The 25,281-nt window shown below is 46.0% G+C and overlaps 1 protein-coding gene across 5 annotated transcripts in view; it reads left to right on the top strand.

Moving 5' to 3' along the window:
* Nucleotides 1-1,902: 1,902 nt before the first annotated feature.
* The window catches only part of PDE1A (phosphodiesterase 1A), a 217,129-nt gene continuing 193,750 nt past the window's right edge, over nt 1,903-25,281 (top strand). The window contains exons 1-3 of one of the 5 annotated variants that reach the window (XM_053270027.1): nt 1,903-2,041; nt 13,263-13,402; nt 13,832-14,072. In XM_053270027.1, coding sequence (XP_053126002.1) covers nt 13,969-14,072 — 104 coding nt within the window. In that variant the 5' untranslated portion in view covers nt 1,903-2,041; nt 13,263-13,402; nt 13,832-13,968. Of the gene's footprint in view, nt 2,042-12,031; nt 12,048-13,060; nt 13,403-13,831; nt 14,073-25,281 lie in introns of those variants that run through there. The other 4 variants (XM_053270037.1, XR_008311124.1, XM_053270046.1 and 1 more) reach the window with 4 other exon arrangements.

The following is a 25,281-nucleotide window of genomic DNA, read 5'->3' as shown; positions in this document are numbered from 1 at the left end:
TCATGGCACAGGTGAGATACTCACAAGAGAGGACCCTGATTCATGGCTCAGACTCACAGTCCTTGTACTACACCAACCCTCTAGTAAGAAAGTGCCTGGCTGCTTGGTGGAGACAGATATTATTTTAAGGAGTAGCTGAGGGCAGAGTTACCTTAGTCAATGTATATACCCAAACATGTGTCTGCCAAGCTAACCTAAATGCATACTTGCTGTGTCCCTATTTCCCCATTGTGCTTACTTAACCTTATCTGGGCCCACCCATTCTCCTTTGTAAATTATCCCTTCACCCGTTCCTCCCCCCACTCCTCAGTTGAGTTTATTTCCAGTGTTGGAAGTCAGATGAAGAAAAGGACTTTCAAATCAGTCAGGAGGCGTTTGTATGGGAGACTCAGTAGGCATGGGGTGGGTTAAGCATGCCTTCTGTCTTCTGATTTTCCTTTACAGATGCCCACCTAGCACTCTGTTTGCCTTGTGACACATTATTCTTCCCTGAGAAGGGCAGCCCAAGAAATGTCCTGGGCTCAGGTTTTAGCATTCAGTTCCTGTAACTATAGTTTTGTTCAGTGGCATAGCCACCATTGTGAGGGTATGCAGTACACCCAGGCCACGGGTGCCTAGCAACCACTACACTTGCTGGCTCCCTGCTCCCTAGGTGCCCCCCCCACCTTCACAGCTTACTGCTGCCATTGTGCTGCCATCGGACTGTGCTTACCCCAGCTCCACACCGGCATGACCCCAATCCCGGTGAAAACAGATGGTTCCTTTAAGCAGGCCTTTTTTCACTTGTGGTTAGGGTGAGTGCAGCCCAACAGGCAGGAGCTAGCGGGGGCGGGGGAGGCGGGGTGAGTGATGAGATAAGGGCCACACTTCAGATTTTGCCCCCTGGCTGCCTCCAACCTTGCTACGCCTCTGGTTTTGTTCTATTAGCATCTATTTTCCAGGCATAATGATATGCTTAAATATAATGTACGTAGTGAAGTAATACAGCACCTTTAAAGACAGCTGCAGAGCGATGAAGTTCTCACCAAGCTGACACGGAAAGCAACACACACACACACACACAGGCTTGATGGTATGTGAGAGCTCATATGTTTGCAATTATGCAAATTATGAAATTACATAGGAGCCCACATTTGTCTTTGAGGAAGAGGCTCCCACATAGGACTTCTTAAATTCTCAGTCATGCAGTGGAACACTAATTTATGAAGGTGAACACAGATACCATGTCATCAAAGCCCCTCTATCAAGAGACTGCACAGAATTTCTCCTCTTTGTGGCATCTGTTATGTTTGGAGCCTTTTATAAATATCAGACAGCTTTTCCTTGTTGCTATGGTCCTTGTGGAAATGTAATACTGTACAGCCAGAGGGAACATTTTCTTGTTTTCTTCGCTGAGCAGTGCAAAGTGCGTATTTGAAATGGCTACGTTAGAAAACTGCTAGCTAAGATGTAGCTTTGTACACTGCCGCTGTGTTTACATCTCACAACAGTAGGCATAAACTTAAAATGTATGTGAACAAATTATATCTCTATCTCTATCTATAGTATGTGTTTAGGGAGGAGGAGTTCTCTAGATAAACTTTCCACCCTCTCATCCTTAAATTATAGGCACAGGCATTTGCCTCTGAGTTGAGGGAGGAGGGAGGTATATTCACTCCACTCCTTCTCCTATCAGTGGGAGCCAAAGGCCTGAGCTCCTCTCCAGGAGTTCATCAGACTGATAAACCTCATCCCTGCTGATCCTCTCATCTTCTGCAGCCCCTGCCTTAAATAAAGCCCTACATTTAGGACACTCCTCTCTCCTCCCACTTGCTCCTTCTTCCCTGGCCAGGCCAGTGAATTGGCCACCCAATCCCTGGCTTCTAAAGGGGAGTTGATCTCCAACTCCACCCCCTTCATGAGCCTTTCTGCACCCGTTTACGGCTGTGGAGCTGATCTCATTGCTATTCCCTCTCCACTATTTGGCTGTCTCTTTGGCTGCCCCTACCCATTCCCAAGCAGCTGATGCACGTCCCTCTGAGCTCTCCCTGACTCCTGAAAGGTAATTACTGGGGGCTATCCTGATGTCTAGAACCCCTTGTTTCTCCCGGCAGCCTGCCATTTGACTGGGTAAACAGCCCTGTCTCATGGAGGAGGGTAGGAAATCCTGACATCTATATCTATATCTATCCAAATCCCCAATTATAGAGTCAGAGGATTGATTTTACAATTAGCAGATTCATTTAAGGATCTGTCTTCTCTCTGTAACGATTTCACTACATTTTTAATAGCATTGTGTATATACCACTGTATTTCTATACTCATTCTATATACTACAGAACAGAGCTCTTGATGTATATATAATCTGGTAGCTCCGATGGCCCATTTTAACATATTAAACAGAGTTATGTGTAACTTTCCCTCAACTAGTTTTAATGAAAGCAGACACTGGCAGCTGCAATTAGAACTGGAGGAACAGTGAGGGGAAGGGCATTGACCCTTTCCCTGCTGGTTGTTTGCCATTTCAAAATCATTCAGCCATGATACTAGCTGGGTGACTCTGGGCCAGTCACTTCTCTCTCAGCCTAACCTACTTCACAGGGTTGTTGTGAGGAGAAACCTAAGTATGTAGTACACCGCTCTGGGCTCCTTGGAGGAAGAGCGGGATATAAAATGTAAAATAATAATAATAATAATAAATTCTCCAAACTGCTTTTTCACTCACAAGGGGAAAAGATACCATGTGACATTTTACCTAAAAGAAGAATAGGATTGGGGGTGGGGGTGGGGGTGGAAAATGAGAGGAAAAACCATCTCTAAGGAAATAATTAAGAAACATCTCCTGCTCGTAGGAGAAAGTTACATAGATCTCTGTCTTGTAGGTAGTTTGGTTCTGATAATCTCATTTTTCACTGACAAAGAGCACAAGTTTATAGCTCTTGTGGCTGTGGACAAGCCTCTGAAAACTGGTGGACAGTTTCAACTGAAGGCTTACTATTCTATCTACTATGTAAATGAAAAATGAAGGAAAATTAAAAGAGCATGATCTATTCCTGGCGATTACCTTTTATTTAATTCATTGGGTTAGTGTCATTTTGAGCTGACAGCCAGTATCAGCTAATAGAATCATTGTCAATCTAAAGAAGGATCTGTCTGTTTTAAATGACTGCCTTTGCTAAACTTGAATCATGCCAGCATGGTTGAGCAGTATGACAGAATTCCAGGATATGGTAACTTGGTTATACCTGCTCTATTTTATTCTCCTCCATTAGTAATTCCCATAGGCCATGACCTCCTCAAGGTAAGACCAATAGCTCTCATCTGAAAATCAACCTTTTCATCCAACTGCAAGAGTGTATGGATGACAATGGAAAATTGTGGCAAAGCCAGAACTTATTATTAGGTTGTATTTAAACAAAAAGAAAGAAAGAAAGAAAGCAGAAAACTCAAAGCACATAAGAACCTAACATGGATGATAACCCAAGATGTCAAAACCTACTGTTTGACGTTTCTCTTAAAGGAACTGTTTCATTTATTTATTGTATTCCTTTATTTGAGGTATATAGCACCTCCCTAAAGTGGCTCATGGTGGTTTACATTAATATAAAGGAAGTTGATTGTTTCCATTAAGGAAGTTGATTGTTGCTCCATATCCACATAGCCTGTACTTGAAGCCTCTGATGGTTCTGCTTTCAGGCTGCGGAGATATATAAAAGTGATAGAGACGCTTTCAAGTTGCTGAAAGCCTTGATAGCACTGCATAGAATTATTGTTATTAGCATCTTCCATGTATATGGCAATTTACAACAGATAAGAGGAGAAATCCTGCCCCAAAAGACAGGGGTGGCATTCACACAACCTACCGGGCAGGTGGGCAGAAGGCTTCACAAACCTTGCCTTTCCCCCAGACAATCCTTTGCTGCTTGGTGGGAGCGTGCTCCATGCCCCCACATGATCAGCTGTGCTCCATGCAGCGCGAAGCAGAGCGGATCACTCTGGGGCTGGGACTTGTCCCGGCCTCCGAGAATCCCACAGTGCAATGTGCGCCAAGTGCAGTGCACTGGGGGATTCCCCCAGGGAACGGGCACTCTAGGCACCCATCTCTGTGTCAGCGTGAGCTGCAAGCAACAGATAAGAGAAAGGAAGATTCCTGGCCTCTGAGAATCCCAAAGTACACTGCATGCCGAGTGAGGTGCGCTGGGGGATTCCCCCAGGCGATGGGCACGCTAGGCACCTGTCTCCGTGTCAGAGACAGGTGCCAGGTTAAGGGCGCATTTGTGCCTTAAGCTTAGCTACAAGCCGGGCTGCAGCACTGCGTTTAGTGCTGTAGCACTGCCGGGACCCACACAGATCCTGGAGGTTCTGATGGGCACCCAAGCCCAGGATTGGCACTTAAGCCTGGGCTTGGCTACTAGTGAGAACAGCCTCAGGGAGAAATAGCTCACTGGTAGAGCACCTGCTTTGCAGGCGGAAAATTCCAAGTGCAACCCCTGACATCTCCAGGTATAGACGGGGAAGTCCCTTGTCTGAAACTCTGGAAAGCTGCTGCCAGTCTGTGTAGGCAATGTAGATCTGGAGGGACCAAGGGTCCACTTTAGTTCATAAGGCAACTTGATATATTCATGAAAAATGCCCATTGGAGTGAGTTTATGTATGTATTTAACATATTTATATATTTGTACTTTTATTATATTGAGCTCTGCATTCATAGAATGTCTTCTGTAACAGGAGGACTAAAGAATAAAGAGAGTTTCCTTTTCATGCAGTCGAAGGGAGAGAAATTTCAAATAAGATCTTGGTTATAATAGTACTTTGCACAGATGCCTAGACTTTGATATATTTCTCTGTAATTTTAGTGGATTAATTGATGCAGCCTTGACGTGATCAATATAGGTTTCATTTCATTGATTAGCTTCATTCTCACCAGTAGGATCCCATTGCTTACCAATCACTCTCCAACTTGCTTCTATCTGCTTTGTAACCTTGTGTTGTAAACACAATGAGCTATTTTATGAGAGGATCAGCTACCCATTTCTCAATGTGACTTGAGGATATATCTGGAGTAGAGAAGGAGCATCATCATCATCATCATCATCATCATCATTTATTCGATTTCTATACTGCCCTTCCAAAAATGGCTCAGGGCAGTTTACACAGAGAAATAATAAATAAGATGGCTGAAATAGTAATAATAATGAAAAGGAGAATCATTGTTTGCGCCATACATCTTAATCTCAGAGGAGGAGGATGTTTCCCCTGCTAACTGATCAAAGAGGCACCTTTTAAAAGTGGCGATTCTCTTTATTGAGTAAGGGGAGAGCAATTGGCCCTATTCAGCTCCAGCACAGCATGCTTCCAGTGGCTGTTGCTGGTATCTACCTTATGTTTCTTTTTAGATTGTGAGCCCTTTGGGGACAGGGATCCATCTTTGTTTTTATTTCTCTATGTAAACCACTTTGGGAACTCTTGTTGAAAAAAGGTATATAAATATTTGTTATCATTAGCAAGGAAGGGGAAGGGTGTGTGTTATTCTGAGGAAGAATGGTTTGGTAGTACAAACTAAAGAAGAGGGGAAAGAGGTGGTGATGCAAGAAAAACAGAAGGGCAGAAATGTTTGGGGGTTCCAATAATTGAGGGGAGATGGTAACCTTTGTTTATTTGCAGAGCTTGCCACACCAGATAAAGGAATTGCTACTAAATTGCTTTGTACTATTAAACAGGCTGGGAGTGACATTGTCTGAATAATGAGGTTCAAAAATGAGATCAGATCGGTCATGCTGCATGCTAATTTCTTGGTGATGCAGGCAACAGGTAACCTTCTCCTTTAGATCATGCTTCTTCAATTGCCTGTGGTTTAGCCTCAATTCTAGGTTTTACCGGGGCACAAAATCCAAATTCATCTGGAATTCCCCTTGTATTTTTAATACTTCCCACTGTGAAGAAGGTTGCAAATGTCAAGGCAGGTTACCATCTCTGTCTGAATTAGAATGCTTCCATTTACAATACCAGTGAAGAGCAGTCTTGGGCCTGGTTTGCATGTGATCTGGAGGCATGTTATGGCAGACTCATGTCAGAATTGTCTTAGGAGAGTGAACTCATTTTTGGAACAAATGGAACTCTCAGCGAATGAGATCAGTTTATTTTGGCTTCCATTTGTATCATACAAACTGGAGACTGGATGGAACAGATGAATATGAATTGGGTCCAGTTTTGGGAACCCATTCATTTATGGGCTTTTAAATTTAAAATATCCTTATGTGGTGCAAGGGGAAAGGGTCAAATGCTCACTTCCCACATGCCACAGTCCTGATTGATCCTTATTGACTCCCACCTGGGACTGATATGTTAATTAAGAACAAAAAATGGAAGCACAAATGATGTTTTTAGCTTCTATCTGGTTGGATAGTTTCATGACTCTGAATGGGTGCAGCCACTTCAAGACTTTCCCATTTTCTAGGCTTCCAGAGTGGTTCAGCATAGAATTGTGAAATTTAGGATTAGGAGGGTGTTTGGATATTGGTATTGAATGTTGTAGGTTATTATGGTGTTCTTTAGTTTATGAAGCCAGAAGGTAATTGTACAGTGTATAAAGTTGTTGTTGTTGTTTATTTATTTGCTATATTTATAGCTTGTTTGATACAGGATACTGTGAGCAAAGTGCCTTACATCGGTTTGCTTTTGAATATCCTGACCCTGAGGCCTGACACACCCCAAACCCAAGCCGCCAAGGCTCTGAGCCAGTGAGTCATGCCACCCCCCCTGAGTGAGGGCCATTCCCAGCCCTCCAGGCCACCTAAACCCTGAAGGGCAGTTCCTTGACCCCCCCTCACCCAAACTGGTCCTCCAGCCAAACATCGATCCTTAATCTACCTACCCAACACCCACACTCTCCTGCCACAGAAGTGGGACAAACCTCTGTTTAGCCCCACTTCCTTCACCCAGCTAGCATTTCCTGAAGACCATGTTGCAAGTACTGGAGGAACACTTCATTCCCCCAGTCAGAGAGATGCACTCCGTCCCCTCTGTCTAGGGCTGCGTCCTGCACCTGTCTGTCAGGATGCTGTATAACTACCCTGCCTAAGGCGGTGATCGCTCTCCCAGCCTCCCTATTTACTTTCTTATGTGCCCTATTGAAGCACAGCCCCCCCCACCCCGGCCCTGCCAACTCATCCTTGGGAACAGGTTGGACTAAACCAACCGCATCTCCAGCCATCGGCCCTGCTTACTGGGCAAAGAGGCACCTTTTTAACGTGGTGATTCTCTTTATTTAGCAGGGGAAGAGTAACTGGCCCTATCCAGCCCCAGCACAGGACCTCCAGTGACTGTTGCTAGTGTCTATCTTGTTTTTGGTTTTTTAGAATGTGAGCCCTTTGGGGACAGGAAGCCATCTTATTTGTTTGTTATTTCTCCGTGTAAACTGCCCTGAACCATTTTTGGAAGGGCGGTATAGAAATCGAATGAATGAATGAATGAATAATAGGCCCAAAAAATTCTTGATTGCCTGCAGAATCAGGGGCTTGCCCTGTAGCAGACCCAGGTCATTGCCTCCGAGGTGAATGACCAAGACATGAGGTGTACCTTTTGTGACCACATATTCATCTAGAAGTGGAAGGAAAAGGTTCCACAGCATCCCTTGGTACCCCATCTAGTTCACTTCCGCCGCTTCCGCCAGGCCCAACTGGATACCTATGCTGGTTTGCTGAGCTCGTTGACTGGCCCAAAATACATAGCTGTGCCCATAGATGAGTATTCGCAAAGGGAAAGGGCGCCGTGGACTGTCTGCAAGATAAAATAGTGTGTTACTTCTGCCAACTCTCACTGCCTGCTCTCACTGCTGCAGCGGGCGTATGTAGCAGCAGCAGGCGGATGAACGCCACCTCCCCAATTCCCGGATACGGCTCTCAGGCAGCCCCCCACCACCACCAAAGATGCCGCCCCAATCCAGAAGGAGTGGGTGCCATACACTCTCAGGTCGAGGACCACCCTCCTCAAAGCCTCCTTTACCAGAGCCCAGAATGGGAAGCGTGTCAGGTGCATAGTGTCTGCATGTCGGAACAGCTGGCTGTCCCCCTCCCAACGCATGGCTAGGTAAGCTTGCATGGCCCGCACTGGGCAAAGGCCCTCGTTATACCCCTCAGCCAGGGTGATGGTGGCGCCCCTGCCCTTCTGGTCGTTCTTAGCCTAACTCAGGCGCAACACCACCCTGCCCCTTTCCAACCGGGCATCCTCGTACTGCAGGACCTGAGCCGACACATCAAACCTGGAAGCGGTGACCAGCTCACTGATTCACAATGCACCGAAGAAGGCCACTAGGCAGGAGGCCTTAAGCAGCTGAACCTCAAAGTTGGAAAAACAAATATCATTAAAATGTGGCAGCATCTGTTGCAGAGTTGTTGGAGCCAGAGGGACCCTTGGATCTGGGAGAGAGGGGTATGCCCATGCCCATCCTTCCAGCATTCTGTGCACCCAGAAGTTGGCAGTGGAGTCCATGTACCCCCCCCCCATTTTGCCTGGAAGGCAAGGGCTGCCAGCTTGCCCCCGATGGGCCCTGAAGCCAAGCCCTGTCCATGTAGGTGGATGCTATAGTGCATTACATGCTCAACTGGGATAGGCCATACGTCCTCCTGACCTGTAGCTGCCTTGAACGCATGGAACTCACGGACCACTGCTGTATAGTGCGCTCTTGTGCTAGGTGCCAAGGATAGGCGAATGGCCACCTCAGCCTCTAGAATCCAAAGCTCCATAGGTGGGTGGGAAATACTTCAGAGAGCTCCCTGGCTGCTGGGGCAAGGGTTCGAAAGTGCTCCTCCTGCATCCGAGACAGCGCGTCCACGATGCTGTTATCCAGCCTGGGCACGTGTTGTGCAGCAAAAAGAATGTTGTGGTGCAGGCATTGCAGTGTGAAGCAATGCACCAGGCGCATCACCCGGGGACTCCTAGAGGTCCCTGAGTTGATCACCTGCACTGTGGCCATGTTATCACACCAGTGGGAAGAACTCAAGGAACATCATATCCCAGGTCACTCACATTGTATCCCAATCCGGAGGCCACCTGGCAGCACACCAGCTCCCCCGGAAGAAGAGACTAAAACCATTCTCACCCACTGCGTTAGACTGAACCTGCAGCTCAGCCTCCAGCAAGAATTTGGAGTGCCATAGGGAATTGCCATTGAAGTCCTTTAGGAATTCCATCCACATCATGGCGTCCTCCCTAAGTTTGTGGGTCACCCACACCTGGTGATGAGGGGCTCTAAGCCCACTAGTGGCATCACAGAGACTCATAAGGAAGGTGCAGCCAGGAGCAATCACCCTGCACGCCAAGTTCAAGTGTCCCACTATGACCTGCAATTCCCTCAAGGTGACTTTCCTGGCATCCAGCAGCTGCCCCAGGTGTTGCTCCAGGCTAAGTACCTTCTATGCTGGAAACCGGCAGCACTGGGCCACTGTACTTATTTCAGTCCCGAGGAAGGCCAGCCAAGTGGTTGGGCCCTCTGTTTTTTCCGGCGCCAATGGCACGCCCAGTTCCTGTGCCAGATCATGGAATGTGCACATAAGGTATTCACAGGTCGATGATGACCCCGGGCTGGGGAAAAGGAAGTCATCTAGTAATGCACCACTGAGGCCAATCCCGACCTATCCCGTACTGCCCATTCTAAAAGGAACTGAAGTACTCAAAGGCAGAACAGGAGATGGATCACACCATGGGTAGGACCCTAGCCTTGTAGTAGCCACCTCCAAAGGCAAAACCCAGGAGGTCAAAATCTTCTGGGTGAACTGGCAGGAGCCTGAAGGCTGACTTGATATCACACTTTCCCATCAATGCGCCCCTCCCCTGCGCCTGGATCATCTCCTCTGCTGTTTCAAAAGTCGTGTACTTCACAGAACACAGCTGGTAGGGTATACCATCATTTACTGATCTGCCCGCAGAGAAGGAGAGGCAATGTATCAAGTAGCATTCCCCTTTTGCCTTCTTAGGCACCACCCCCAGGGGGGAAACCCTAAAACTAGGTAAGGGCAGCTCGGGAAAGGGGCCCAGCACCCGCCCTTCCTGTACTTATTTTTTCAATTTTGGCCCTAAAAATTTGCTCCAACCTCTTCTAGGGATGTACAAACCAGCTCAACGTTGAATAGGTTTGACATTGAGCCAGTTTGATGCAATGGCTCGGTGTCGAACCGAACCACCCCCTGTTTGGACTGAACCCCGGGGGTTTCACAATTTAAAAAAAGGTTTTTTTAAACCTTATTGTTCCTCAAGGCAGCAGGGGGGTTATCCATGGAGGTTCCCCCTCCCCCCATTGGCCTGTTCGGCCTGTTCTTTGGCCCATTTGGGCCTGCAGAGCTCAGTGCGATGGCCATTTTGGATGCCACCATGCATGCACAAATGGCCTCTTTGAGGCCTGGCCATTGAGAGGCCAGAGGCCATATGCGCGTGCATGGCGGTGTCTGAAATGGCTGCCGTGCCAAGCTCTGCAGGCCTGAACGGGCCAAAGAACTGGCCAAACTGGCCAGAGGGGAGTGATTACGGAGGCTGGTGGGAGGAGGGGGAACCTCGGTGGACACCCCCCCCGCTTCCTTGAGGAACAATACGGTAAAAATAAATAAAAAAATGTTTTTTAAAAATTCGCAACCCCCCCCCCGAACGAACCAAACTGAACTGGGGGTGTGTGTTCGAGGGGATGCTGGACCAAAATGGTCTGGTCAGGTTCGAGTCTGGTCTGGACTCAAACTGAATTGGGCCAGCCAGTGTTGTGGACATCCCTAACCCCTTCACCGATTGCAAATTCTCTGCCCAACAACCTACCCTAGGACCCTGATAAGGGATCTGGAAACCCCACTGGAACCCCCCCTCCAGGTAACCCCTGTCTTGCACTACCGGGTAGTGTTGCAGTAGCTGCAGCAGGGGGTCCAACCTTATGGGACTAGGTCCCCTTTGCTGGAGCAGGGCTTCCCCCTTTCCTAGCAGCAGGCCCATCTTTTGGGCCAGTATGGGGCCAGTGTCCTCTCGTACAGGAGTTGAAGGGCTGGGGGCCTCCACAAATGGTGCAGGCATGCCGAAAATGACACGGACAGTGTGAACACGCACCCGAAGATGCAAATTCCCAGCAAAGCTGCCGTAACTGGCTTGCCAATCCGGGGCATCTGGCCCTTAGCGGGTGCAGCAGTAAATTTTACTATTAAGTGTCCGCCGTCCAAGAACTCCCCACTCACAGGCCAGTTGGGGCCCACGGCCCTCAACCAGAGTTGTTGCTAGTGACAATCCCAAGGGAGCTCTGGGTTCATGGCCGAATGCCTTCTAAATGCCTCGTCGTAACGGGCCCAAGCGGGCCTAGTGTACTCCGAGAAGGCATGATACATGATGTCTAGATACTTCACCATCAATGCTCCCCATGCTGGCTGTTCCTGTAATACCACCCCCATGTTCACCATGTACCCAACCAGCGACCAGTTATGGTCAACCATCTTATACCTAAGTGTTTCTGTTTCCTTCAGGTCCCCCTTTCCCCCTTCCCTGGGTTCCGTTTCCTGGAACAACAGTGAGAACATATCAACATATTTGTTCCTCCATATTTTTTCTTTGGTGGCTAGTAGCAAGTGATCACCCAGGGGCATAGACACCTCCCCCTGGCGGGTAGTGCTCAATCTTATCATTCGTAGCTACTGATCCCTTGCCTTCGACCGCCTGCCCTAGGTCTGCGGTAGCTGCCTTATTGCTCCCCCACTTCAGCTCCCAAGGTGTAAGCTGCTGCTGTGCAGCCGGTTCTACCTTCTTATCTGTTGCCCCAGTAGCCCCTATAACGCTGGGGTCCGAGTAACCTGGTCCTGCCGGCCATGCCATTGAAAAATGGTTAATTCATAACATGTCCTAAATCTGTATGCAGGAACAGCTGTAAAGAGGAACTACTTACTACAGGGGTTCCAAACCTTGGCTCCCCAGATGTGGCTGAAATGCTGAGAGTTGTAGTCCGATGGTGACGACTGAAGGGGGAGGAATAAGAAAGAAGACCATTGAGACTGGGAATGCTGGGAGTTGTAGTCAACCACAACTGGAGACACAAGATTGGAAACCTAGTAAGTTCATGGCTAAGGTACGATTGAGAGGGTTAGCTATGAATCAAATTTCATAGCTTCTCACTCACTAGGTAGCCTCTGATCTCATAGTCTCTCTTCTCTCCCAGCCGTAGCATGATGTTGTGAGGATTACTGAAATAATATAAGTAAAGCACTTGAAATGTGTTATATAAATGATTGCCATTGTTGTTAATATTATTCCATCACAAATCCATACTGTTTGTGGAGAAGAAAATATTAAAATATAGTGATTCTCCAGAATAGCCCTACTAAAGGGAGAATTTTCATTTTGGCAAATTGGTTAGCTTTCCAGAATCCACTGCTTAAGATGACATAAGTTCTGTTCAGACATTAGGTTGTACAGATGTCTGTACACATGTTCATGTTTTTGTGCGAATGATTGTACGTGTGTACAATCATTCACACAAAAATTGTACATGTGTACAATCATTCTAAAAATGAACAAGGGTACAGGCCCCTTCAAAATGCAGGATACGAATAAGAAGTGTACTATTGTACGTGCATTGAGCATATTTTGTGAATCTGTGTATGTGCATGAAGATCTGCCTATGTATACACTGTACACAGATTGTTCATGTGTTGAAAAGAATGTCTGCATAAGGCTGTTCTAATGGATTTGGACTGTCTATGAATGTTCTGATCTAACGTAGCATAGTGAAACCAAGCTGGGTATCATATTCATACTGTAGGTTTAGGTCTGAGCATCCAGCATTGCTCAGGATGAGGCAAATCTATAATCTTTCCTCTTCCAGCAAATTCAGCTATGGGGGGGGGGGCGGGGGGAGAGAGAGAGAGAGAGAGAGAGAGTGAGAGCTGGCACTCTGCTAGAGGCCTGGCAGAGCAATTAGTTCTCATTCAGTTTGCTTTTCATTTGCACTTAATATTCCCACCCACCTCTGGCAAGCCTTTAGTGAATGCTGAATATATATATTCAGACTGAATATATATTCAGCATTCACACACACACACACACACACACACACACACACACACACACACACAACACACACAACACATATATAAGCCACACATGCTGCTGTCCCAAAAGAGTCACTGAACAAGCTGCTGCATTAGCGACTGGTTAATTTGACAGTTTATCTATCTGCTGTGCAGAGTTGCTAGGAGAAGGTGAATAGTCGCAATTAGAGCACACTCCTTCAATGGCAACCTGTAGAGCTCTCTCATTTCCTTTAGGCAGGGGGATCTGCACATGCCTGCAATGTTTGCTCCGCTTATTCATCCTGCACGGCGGTTTTATTCATTAAGAAGCAATCCAGGATCAACTTGAAGAGGCAGAAGAGGTGACGTTTAGGCAGCTGATTCCCCTTCATAAGGTGGGTGCACTTGAGACTGGCTTCTCCCCGCTTTCTGATTGCATCCTATCTCCTGAACTGCAGAGAACAGAAATCAGTCTCCCTCCTGGACCACTCTGGTCACTCCCACTGATGCCGGCATGGCCAGGGATGCCTGTACCTTTTGAGACGGCAGCTGTGCTTCAGTGCACATCACTCCAGCAATTGAACTGCTGTACTGGGGAGAAGTGGTGGAGGGTGAGAGGGGAGGGGAGGGGGAAGAGCATCATTGGCCAGTGGCACATTTGCTGGCTCACTTGTATGGATTAATCTTTTCTGAGGTCAGGAGAGCTGTGTGCTTAAGGGGTGGGGGTGGAGGAGGGGGGCAGCGACAGGCAGAGTCTGGATTTGGCCACTCAAGTGAATAAGCAATTGAGGCAGAAGCTTTCCTTTGCTCTGTAATCCTGATAGGGTTGGAGAGAGAGAGATGAGAGCAGCTGCTGTCTAACATGTGTGGATCTTCTGGCATTTGTGGTGGGCTGGAGAAGGCTCCTCTTCCTTGCTGCTGAGCTGGACTTTCATTCGATTGCCATACAGGACCATTAACCATGGGCTCCACAGGTACCGAGGCAACTCAGGGAATGGACAGCGCTCCTTTAAAGTACCCGATAGGAGGACACACTGAGAAAATGTGGCAGCGGCTCAAAGGAATGTAAGTACACACTTCCTTGTGTCGTTCTTCTCTTGGAAAACAGCTGCTGTTTCTGAACAGAACTGACAAATACAGGCAAGCAATTTACTGGCAAGCCATTTGACATTTCAAAGTGCGATTCACATGTCCTTTGCTGTACAGGGTAGGCAGGGGTGAATGCTGCCTAAACGCTTGAATAATTTGCTTTGCAGAAGGCATAGGGTGGCAAGGAAGCTACCAGCAGCATCTTTTCGTACTTGTGCCTCTTGAATAGTCACTTTGGTGTACTATTATTTCCAGGAGCTGCCATGATGATGATGATGATGATGTTGGCTGAATAGCAGCAATGCTACTAGAAACTGAGTTTTCTGTAATGAAGGCTCTCTGTGCATGGTGGAAAGTGTACTCAAAGTACACTGAAACAGGATAACATTTAAAGTAGTGTCATCATATTGAAATATCTACTCAGGGGAAATTATCTCAGAAGTCGGTTCATGAATTATTTTCAAATTGCATTTGCCAAAGTGGAAAACCTGACCCTGGGAGGCTATTCACACGATGGAGGAAAGCCTGGCTAAGGGAGCCCAGCCCGGTATCTCTCCATCGTGAGGAGCCTGGTGGTTTAACGGTGGCTAGCCCACCAAAGTAGCCCTCCCCTTAAATGAGGTTAGCCGAACGAGTGCTCCGCTAACCCCGTTTTTTTACCATGAGTCGCCATGGTGTGGTGACTCATGAGGAGGTTGACTGGGAGGCTACAACAAGTCTCCTGGCATCAGTGGGGGGGCTCCCCAGAACTTCCGGGGGGGGCAGCCCTTGATCCCTGCCACCCCAACCGGCTCTATGATGGAGCTGGAATCATGTGGGCGGCCGATCTGACCACTCAGGGACGGCTCAGTAATCATCTGCGGGGAGGGGAAAGTTAACCCACTCTCCCCACAGACCCACCCGAAGTTCTTCTCACTGATCATAAGAAGAGCTTCTGGGTGGGAGCTGGATGGGGGAAGGGGCCACAGGAAGAATAGGGGCACGGAAACTTTATTTCCTGACCCCCTACTACAGCCCTACAGCTATGGGCAAAATGCATGGAAAGAACAGAATGGATCAACATAGAGATGTGATCGAAGGGACCAAGTTGAACTTTTTGGGTTGAACCATATTTAGTGGTGGAGTAAAAGGGAGAATGGAGGGTTGAATCTCTGAATTGGGAATAACAAATAGGATGTCTCATTTTGCAGGATAACTTTTTGTAAAAGAGATGCACCTATGTCTGTTTTACCTGCCACATGGCAGTCTGTTTACAAATGGAAGACAGAGGGCAGGTTCATAAATGCAAGCTCATAATCTGATAACTGCAACATCAAGTGATAACATGCATTGTGGATATAAACCTGTGGATATTAATAACTCTTTGTGAGAGCTTGAAAATGATGCTTTCCAATGGAGCAAACTCATCTGTCCAGCCACCAAGCTCAGATAAATCAAGTGATGTACCTAAAAACATACTATAAAATGGATTTGTTTCAGGCTTTTGAGTAGTAACAAAAATGTTTTTAAAATGCCCTAGAGCTGACTTTTGTATGATTTAATGGGGAAAGAATGACTAAGTTACAGACAAGACCTGGATATTGTAATTGATACTTGTTCTAATGATGAGACGGAAGTCCTTTTTTCTCTTCCCCCCCCTCCTGTATGTATGTGTGTGTGTGTGTGTGTGTGTGTGTGTGTGTGTCTTACGTTGTGGAAAAATTGAATAAAAAGTTATTGATAAAAAGATAAATCAAGTGATGTGCACTCATGTGAACTGGGCCAGTCACCCTGTAAGTTGTAAGGGACCCTGTAAGTTTAGAGTCCCTAAACTTACAGACTTTAATAGCTCATTAAACTGCATTCTTACAAAGGTTTAAGTCAAGTTAAGTTGCCATCTTGTACATGCTTTGTTTTACATTAACTGCAGCATGGGGAAATTTTTGAATGCTGACTACCAAAGGCTCATATATCACCTATACTTAAAATAGAATTTAGATCCAGTGCTATTGTCCCATTAAAAAGGCAATTATGTCCTCCTTTGTGCCTGTTGTCTTGTCTTTCTAAGGAAAAATACCCCTTTATTTCTTTCACACTGCTCTTCATACATCAGGTCCCAGTGAAGTCCATGGAAGCTGTACTGTTTATCTAAAAAAGGTCTTATCCAATGTTGCAGGATCAAGCAAATCATGATAAACTGGGGAAAGATGATCTGTCCAAGCTAGTGTTTAATGAAAGATTAGAGATCAAAGGACTTGGTAGTCTGAAATGTGATGCTAAAGGCTGGTGAATGGTAAAAGCTGCACTGTGTCAAAATATATTTTACCTAGATTAAAGAGGTTTGTTGCATAGATAGGGATATACCCTATTTTAATTTTAATTTTTTCAGGGAGGATGAGAGACCAGGCTATCATGAGAAATTAACTGCTGGGCACTGGCCTTAAAGGGAAGGTACAGATAAATATTGATCCCTATAACTACAAGTCAGCTTTCTCCAATCTTTGCCCAGGTCCACACACACAGTGGAATGAGGGGGAGGACTTCTGAAGTGATTCAATGGACTGTGCCACTTCATGCTGCCATTTCTGAATGCTGCCCTACATTAAAAGCAAACTCAGTGCAAGTAAAAACTAGCACCACAAGGACTGGGCTGATACCATTGTCCCTGATGTGCTAGTTTTCTACATCAAGGGAGATTTTAAAAAATAAATAAATAAGGGGGATATTCAAAAATGGTGTCTCCCTCTATTCTGCCTCCTCAGGATTCTACCTACCCTACATGTAGCCTAGGTCTTAGTCTCCAACAGATTTCCAGCCCTGCCATGAGCAACAGGGTCATTCTGGCTCCCCCCTGCTCTTTGCCACTGTATCTTCTCACTGGGTTTAAAAAGCAGCAGTTTTTCCAGGCTCCACAGTTTCGCTGGCTTCCTCCTGTTATTTTATAGTATTTTGAGCTTGCATTCTGAAAGAAAGACTTATAAGATCGCTATGTCAGTGTGTGTGGCTGTGTATTCCCCTCTAATAACTTGTGCATCTACAGTCCAATACAAATGAATTTCACAGCACATGGGAGGGGGTCCAAGGAGATCACAAGAGGTCTGTTTTCTTTTTGTTTTGCCAATTTGCCGTATTGCAAGATGGTGGCCACTCCAAGTATAGGTAACACCCTTTGTAACCAGTGTGCTGATAATCTGAAACCAAATTGACAGTACATGGGTGTGCAGCTTAGGGGAGAGTCGCCATGTTCAAAGAAGTAAGAGGTAGGCTCCATTTGTACTACTTAGAAGTACTTCTTGCTACCGGCATACACCTTTACTCATTAGTGTTTGGGTTGCTGGTGGCTCAAAAGTGGCTAGCCCGCCTAATTACCCCTCCCCTTAAACCAAAGGTTAATGGAGCGAGTGTTCCGTTAACCTGGTTTTTTTGGGTCATGAGACACTGTGGTGCATCTCCATGCCATGGCGACTCACAAGGAGACCCCTGACCAGGAGGCTAACACAAGCCTCCCAGCCTTGGAGGCATCCGGAGACTTCCGGGGGCTGGGCGGGTCCCGATCCCCGCTGCCTTTACTGGCTCTGTGACAGAACCAGTAGTTGTGTGGGCAGCTGATATGGCTGCCCAGGGCGAGCTCGCTACTCATTTGCGTCGCTCTCCCCGCAGATGATCAGGGAGCCATCCCTGGACAGCCGGATCGGCCACCCACATGATTACCGGCATTGTGAAGGAGCTGGTAGGGGCAGTGGGGATTGGGGGCCACCTGGCCCTAGAAGTCTCAGGATGCCCCGCACGAGTGAACAGGGCATTCTGCAGAGGCCCCCGAGACCGGGAGGCTTGTTGGAGCCTCCCGGTCAGGGGGTCTCCTCATGAGTCACCGTGGTGCGGAGCTGTGCCTTGGTGACTCATGATCGCCAAAACAGGGTAGCGGAGCACTCACTCCATTAACCTCATTTAAGGGGGAGTATTAAGTGGGCTAACTGCCGGGATCCACGCCGCTCCCGGCAGTTCTCATGACTGCTCGAAAGCGGGCTGGGCTCCCTTAGCCTGCTTTCAAGCGATCACGTGAATAGCCCCTCTGTGTTTCTTGATATATTGTGTTCCACCCCAAACAGCCACTTAAAGTTTGAATTATTTGTACGTCAGAGCTTCCAATGGACTCATTTTGATGCTGTGACTATTAGATGTGAATGTTTTAATGCATTTTTTTTTAAAGTGCAGATTTTCAAAACATGTGAAAGGAATGTTTACTGATGATAGATAAAACCAAGGGACTGTTATAGATGGTTTTATGAGATAGAAGCAAGATGGTCTCCAAACAGGAAAAGGTGATAATTGGGTATATTATGGCACATGAACATTTCCATGTGGCTGGTGTACAATGGGACTGAACAGGACTTCAAAGGATGCATACAGACATTTGTTTGAACAGGACTTGCTGTGTTTTTCTTTCCCATGAAGTAAACCCAGATTTTCCCATCCCAACTCAATCAACACAAGTACTTACCGGTGATTCAAACACTTATCTCAGCCATCTGTTTTTTCTCTTCCACAAAATCTTTATATCATTCATTCATTCATTCAATTTCTATACTGCCCTTCCAAAAATGGCTCAGGGCAGTTTACACAGAGAAATAACAAACAAATAAACAGGGGCGTAACTCCCATTAGGCAAGGGGAGGCGGCTGCCTGGGGGGCCCCACGCCTCGAGGGGCCCCCCAGAGGCAAGTCACATGTGAAGTGAGTGTGTGTCTATCAGCGAGGGGCCCATTTTACAATTTTGTCTCTGGGCCCACTCTGGCCTCCTTACGCCCCTGCAAATAAGATGGAACCCTGTCCCCGAAGGGCTCACAATCTAAAAAGAAATATAAGATAGACACCAGCAACTGTCACTGGAGGTACTGTGCTGGGGGTGGATAGGGCCAGTTACTCTCCCCCTGATAAATAAAGAGAATCACCACTTTAAAAGATGCCTCTTTGCCAAATTAGCAGGGGTAGAATGTGCTGTTCATTAAAAAATAAACAGCTTGAACATTTATTTGCTTAAAAATCTATTTTAAAAGAGCTGCAAAATTGCTCTGGGGTCAGAAGGAGGTGAGTTTGTGACATCACAGTTACTAGCTGATCAATGCTATGCATAACAAGATTTTGCTCCAAAGTGGCAGAATTGGTTTTCCCTGGGCGTTTTTCACACAGCAGCCTTTGCCACGAGTTTACTGCAAGTTTAAAGTTGCCCAAAAAAGCCAATGCAAAAAGGGGATTTTTTTTTAACCCTGTATATAAATCAAGCTACATACTAATGCACAATGAAAAACCCGCATTGTGTGTGAAGTGCTCCTCGATAGCTCGCAGGGACTTCGGGGTAAATCTGGCTGATATGTGAATACACAAACTCCATTGCAGAAGAAATGTGAGCTAAAAGCCCTGTGTGAAAAACACCCTGGTGTTGTTTTGACACTCCAGCTTTAAGCATGTTGCATTTAGGCTTACATTGATTGATTGATTGATCATTAATTACATTGATTGATCATTGATTGATCAAGTCAGTGTCAACTTTTAGTGACCACATAGATAGATTCTCTCCAGGATGATCTGTCTTCAACTTGGCCTTTAAGGTCTCTCAGTGGTGCATTCATTGCTGTTGTAATCAAGTCTATCCACCTTTCTGCTGGTTGTCCTCTTCTTCTCTTTCCTTCAACTTTTCCAAGCATTATGGACTTCTCAAGGGAGCTGGGTGTTCGCATCATGGGTCCAAAGTATGATAGTTTGAGCCTGGTCATTTGTGCCTCGAGTGAAAATTCAGGATTGATTTGTTCTATGATTCCTTTGTTTGTTTTCCTGGCTGTCCATGGTATCCTCAAAAGTCTTCTCCAGCACCAAAAGTGTCAATACTTTTTCTATCTTGTTTCTTCAAAGTCCAGCTTTCACATCCATAGAATGTCACAGGAAAAACCATTGTATGAACGATTCTAATCTTTGTATGTATAGATACGTCACAACATCTAAATATCCTTTCCAAGGACTTCTTTGCAACCGCAACAAGTGCTAGGCTTACATATTATTCCAAAATAGATGGCATGAGGTTCTTTTCCTATGGAAAAACAGGAAACTGCCCTGTCAGCACGGGACATATTCAGGAGAGATGTTTACATACAGCAGATTCACATGACCACTGACACAGTGAAGTAAGCTGGTAGCATCTTGGTAAAATGTTTGGACATGAGAGTGTGCTAACCTGGAAGGTGTGACATCAGAATTCCGTTTCCTGCGCTCACATTTTACTGACTTCAAGCTGACTCCTGTAACCAGGAACTGAAGTAGGCTCAACTAAGTTGGTAAAATATTGGTTACATGGTGCAGAATATGATCTGGTCTTGGGCAGGTTTGGATATCACACCCACTGGGAGCATTCTCTCTCGCATCCTAACATTTTACCAAGATGTTACCAGCTTACGGCTGTGCTGGTGGTCATGTGAACCCACCCACAGTGAAATGAAAAGTCAATTCTTTAACTTCCTACCAGATTAGGCCTTTTCCAGATATATATACAGCTGTTCCTTGGTGGTCATAACAGAATTGTATTGGGGAAATCACATAAATCTTGTGTATTGGGGAAATCACAGCACTCAAACTGTGATATTTAACTCTATTTTTGGTAAAACTGGATTCCCTGTGCCTTGCAACTAGTGCTTTCATTGCAGACTGTGGCTGCATTTACTGTATGCTACAGGCACATATTGGATTCAGTGATGAGTGACAAAACCTCTGCTTATGTGATTCTGTGCACCTTTATATTCATTCTTTTTGTTTTTTAAATACAAGCTTTATAAACTGAGTTCTTCCTCACTATGGCAAAAGTGGCCATCATCTGCAAAAGCTATTACTTCGCTCCTTTCATGTCACTGAATGCTGCCTTTTCCCTTTCCCTTTGTGAGTGTCAAGAAACTTGTCAATTTCACTTTACACTTTAGAAGGCACAACTAAAATCAACAAATCTTCACAGTAACAAGTTCCCCTTCTTCCTTTGTATCATGTCCTGTCTTGCTGTCCTGAGAGAGAGAGCAGAAGGAAAGTGAAAAGGCAAAAGATACACATGGGGCCAATGTGTTTTGCATGGTTATTTAGATAAGACTTAAGCCGGTCTCCAGGTTAGCCAGAGGCACAATGTACGAAATAAATCTTATTCTAAAATCAGTTTATGAGTTGGTTGAAATGAACATGGAAAGTGTGGATGTAAACAACCCCCCCACCCCGATATACACACACATCGTGGAGTTGCTTCTGCATGGTTCAGGCATAAAAGTAATTTGGATCTCTGGGTTTTTGTGCTCTCCTTTTTTCTGTTTGTGATGCTGAGAGAAGTCAGAGAGAACTTCAGGTAGCATATTGTGGGTCAATTCTTGGAGGCACCTCCCACCTCTCATGGATGCCCTGCAATGGAAGAGAAGGGAAGGCAGGCAAAATGACATTGCAATTCTTTTCTCCTTCCCTTCCCAATAGAAAGTGGAAGAGTTCGGAAGGAAGGAAGAAATTGGGGTATGGTTTTAATAAAAAGAAAGAAAAAGGGAAGGGAGGGAGCACCATTTGATGCTCTGCTGCAGGCAGCAAAATCTTATGAGCCAGTACTGTTTGTAAATGCTTGATGAAAGAAAAGTATACACTTGGTTAAATAGCCATGATCATCTGCTTGTGAATACAACCTCCAATTGGCTTTTTAAATCTTGGGGTTATCTTTGCAAGCATACATATAATATGTACAAATATGGCGCTTGTTTAAAAAAGATGGCCCTCTTGGGAAAAAAAGAACCCAACGCCAATACTGAGTTTATATCTTTGAGTATCAAGAGGCTAATTCCATAGCAAATGTCTGTCTAGAATAACTGGGAGTGAGCTGGTGAAGGGGAAATTCCTCTATCCCAAGCACATATTGATGAATCGGAGACTGTCTGTCATGAAGCTTGCAGAGGTCTTGCACTCTCCACTTGACCCCTTCGATGCCTCTTGTTGAGTTTCTGCAGTGAAATTGCAGTCATTTTCCTGCCAAGGAGTGGCTCTCGCTTGCTGTTATAGCTAAATGCTTTAGTGATCTAATTGCTACAGCATTTGGTCACTGCAGTGCACGTCCCAGACATCAGGGCAGTTCTTCAAGACGTGAGCAGCCATCTGCTGGGTCCCTGTGCCTGTACAAGAACTGGTGGCAGCTATCTCAAGAACAGTGCATCAAATGGCAGACTGCCCATAACACTCACTCCTACTGTCCCTTTTCACCAGGGACAGACTTTTCTGAGACTGTAGATTGCTGTCCCAGTTTCTGTCCCTGTTTTCGCCTTCTGGGGATGCCTTCTGAAAATGTTGTTAGTGTGGGTTTCTAGTGTTGCTCAGGGGTCAGGGCTCTAGAACTGAAAACTCTGAGTTGGAGGTGGATATATCTTGTCACTAGTGCCCAAAGACAGAAATGCAGTAAGTAGACGAGGACTGGGACAAACAAGTGCTACATTAAATTTGTGCTCTTTCCAGTCCACCCCCAAATTTCACCATACCTGTGGAAGGGGGTGGGTGGGAATCAGGATTGGGACACAGTGCAAGGAGAGTGATGTTCAACCTTCCCCCCTCATGCTGGGGCCCTGACAACAATGGACCTCTCCAAAGCAGCTGTTAGCAACGGAATATTCCCATTCAACAGAATAGTCCAGTATGTCCTCAGCCTTTTCATCCTCAGCACATTTACTTTTTAAAAAGAAATTGAGGCACCCTGCCCCCACCAACACACATGTCTTGGGGTGTGTGTGTGTGTGTGTGTGCGCGCAAAACTGCCTTCCTCTTCTTTATTCTAATTTTCTATCTATCAATCAATACTTTTTTACAGTCACAGACCAGTACGGTTTACAAACAGAAGCCTAGCAAAATAAACTGACACGGTTATAATACAGTGGTTAAACACATAGAGCAGCTAGAAATGATGATTTTTTATTCTTATTTGTGGCCAATGGGCCTCTGCATGGCCTGAGTCATGACCTAGCCATGCAGAGGTCCATTGGGCATGTGCTGTGGCCTCCAAAATGGCCCCCACGACAGGCGTGAAGCCTGGAATGGGTTGAAGACCACCTGAATGGGGAGATTTGCAGCATAACAGAGGACAGCAGAGGGAGGGGGGAACCTCTGCAGACCCCACCCTGGCCTTGGAGAAGCCCCCTGGAGGGGGTAAGTACTAAAAAAATAATTTTAAAAAATTAGTTTTTGACCCAAACCAGGGGGTGTTCGGTGGGTGCCCGGTTTGGGTTCAGTTCTGACTAAAACTGAACTGGTGCACACCCTTAACTCCCAGTACAAAAGGGAGCAAGCCAGCTCCACAAGTTTGGAGCTTAAATTTGCTGCTTTATGCCCTGGGAAGGACTTACTACACAATGAAGCATTAGGAGGCAAGTTTGTTTCCAAAGCAATGAGTTTAAACTCCCCTCTTTTTGAGCTCACTCTGAGCAAATCAGTCACGGCACACCAGCCTGTGCCCCGAGGCACACTGGCTGGGAAACACTAAGACAGGCCCCATAAAACAAAATGGTCCATTGGTGTTTGAAGTTTTGAACTGGGAACCTTATTAGAGAGGCAAAAGCAACAACAATACAAATGACATGGAATGAAAGCTTTGGTGCTACATATCCCTCCTGTGTGGTGTCTGTCTTTGTCCCCCAAACACCACCACCTTCTACCTATATATAGAAACTGTGATATATCTTAGTCACAGACATCCATCTCCCATGACAGTTTCTGACCTCAAGGCCGCTATATTTAACCACTCCTTAAATGTCTCTTGTTTAAGTGTAAAGCTGCTGAGATGGAGTTCATCAACAGACCAGACACTTGCCTTGCCTTACAGAGACTGGGAGTGGTAAAGTCGCTACAAATGTAGTAATCCCCTCTGCAGTGGTGTTCTACGAAATGAACAGGGTTAAAAGTGTTGGATGTAGTTGAGCCTGCTTACATCTATGGAGTGTATTTATTTCTAGTGACTGAATATTATTAACTGGAATTGCTTGATTCATATACAGTAGCTCTGTTCTCAGAATGAGTTCCTGTATTATAAAATCTCTATTAGTAAAGCAAACTCCACTCTGCACCCTTATGTACATAGTATGTAACTTCTTTACTGTTCACTACATGCATCTGAAGGAAGTAGGCTCTTGTCTATGAACTCTCTTTCTCTTTCTCTTTCTCTCTCACACACATACATTAGATTTTTAAGGTGCCACAGGATTCTTTGTTGTATTTGATCAGAGCATGTCACAAGGTCTAGCCCTGCTGAGTCCCCGGAGCAAAAATGATAAACCATGGAGTCTCATTTCATGGTGGAAGTTGCACTGCCATATCTCCACCGAATGTCACTCAGTTATCTGTTGGTGCTACAGTTTCCCTCTAAGACCAACCATAAATACATTAAGTATCTGTGGACTGGAAGGAACTGCCACCCCCACCCCCCAGCAAAAGAATAGATGCGTGCTTATCCTGAGCCAGGGACTGGAACAGAAAAGTTGCAGATGAGTTAGGGATCTGCAAGGGGCACAGTACAAGGAAAGGAGGTCATCCCCACTGCCAGGCAAAAAACTCCAACACACTACATTTTTGACCTGGCAGTTATGAGCTATAATAAACATTGCCTTATTATTTCACTGCATCCACAAGCAGAGGAGGGAAGATGAACAATGAGCTTCAGGAGCCCCAGGTGTAACAGTCAGGGTGTTATCAATATGCTGCTGACACCCAGATCTACTTCTCCATATTGACTTCACCAGGAAATGGCACATCTTCCCTAAACACCGGCCTGGAATCAGTAATGGGCTGGATGAGGGATAACAAATTGAAGTTGAACCCAAATAAGATGGAGGTGCTGACTGGGGGTCGGGGGGTTAGGACCCGAGAGATGGTTTAGAGCTGCCTGTTCTGCATGGGGTTAGACTCCCCTTGAAAGATCAGATATGTAGCTTGGGAGTACTCCTCTATCCAAAACTCTCCCTTGTTCCTCTGGTTGAGGCGGTGACCAAGTGTGCTTTTTATCAGCTTTGGCTGATACATTGGCTATGTCCATTTCTGGAGGTAAATGACCTTAAAACAGTGGTACATATGCTGGTAACTTCCAGGCGTGTCTGCTGTAATGCACTCTGTGTGAGGCTGCCTTTGTATGTAATCCAGAAACTGCAATTGGTACAGTATGTGGCAG

This window comes from Hemicordylus capensis, chromosome 1 (genome assembly GCF_027244095.1).
Source record: "Hemicordylus capensis ecotype Gifberg chromosome 1, rHemCap1.1.pri, whole genome shotgun sequence".
Taxonomy (NCBI): Eukaryota; Metazoa; Chordata; class Lepidosauria; order Squamata; family Cordylidae; genus Hemicordylus; species Hemicordylus capensis.
The sequence above is the reverse complement of the archived record's forward strand: the minus strand, read 5'-3'. Positions and strand labels throughout refer to the sequence as shown.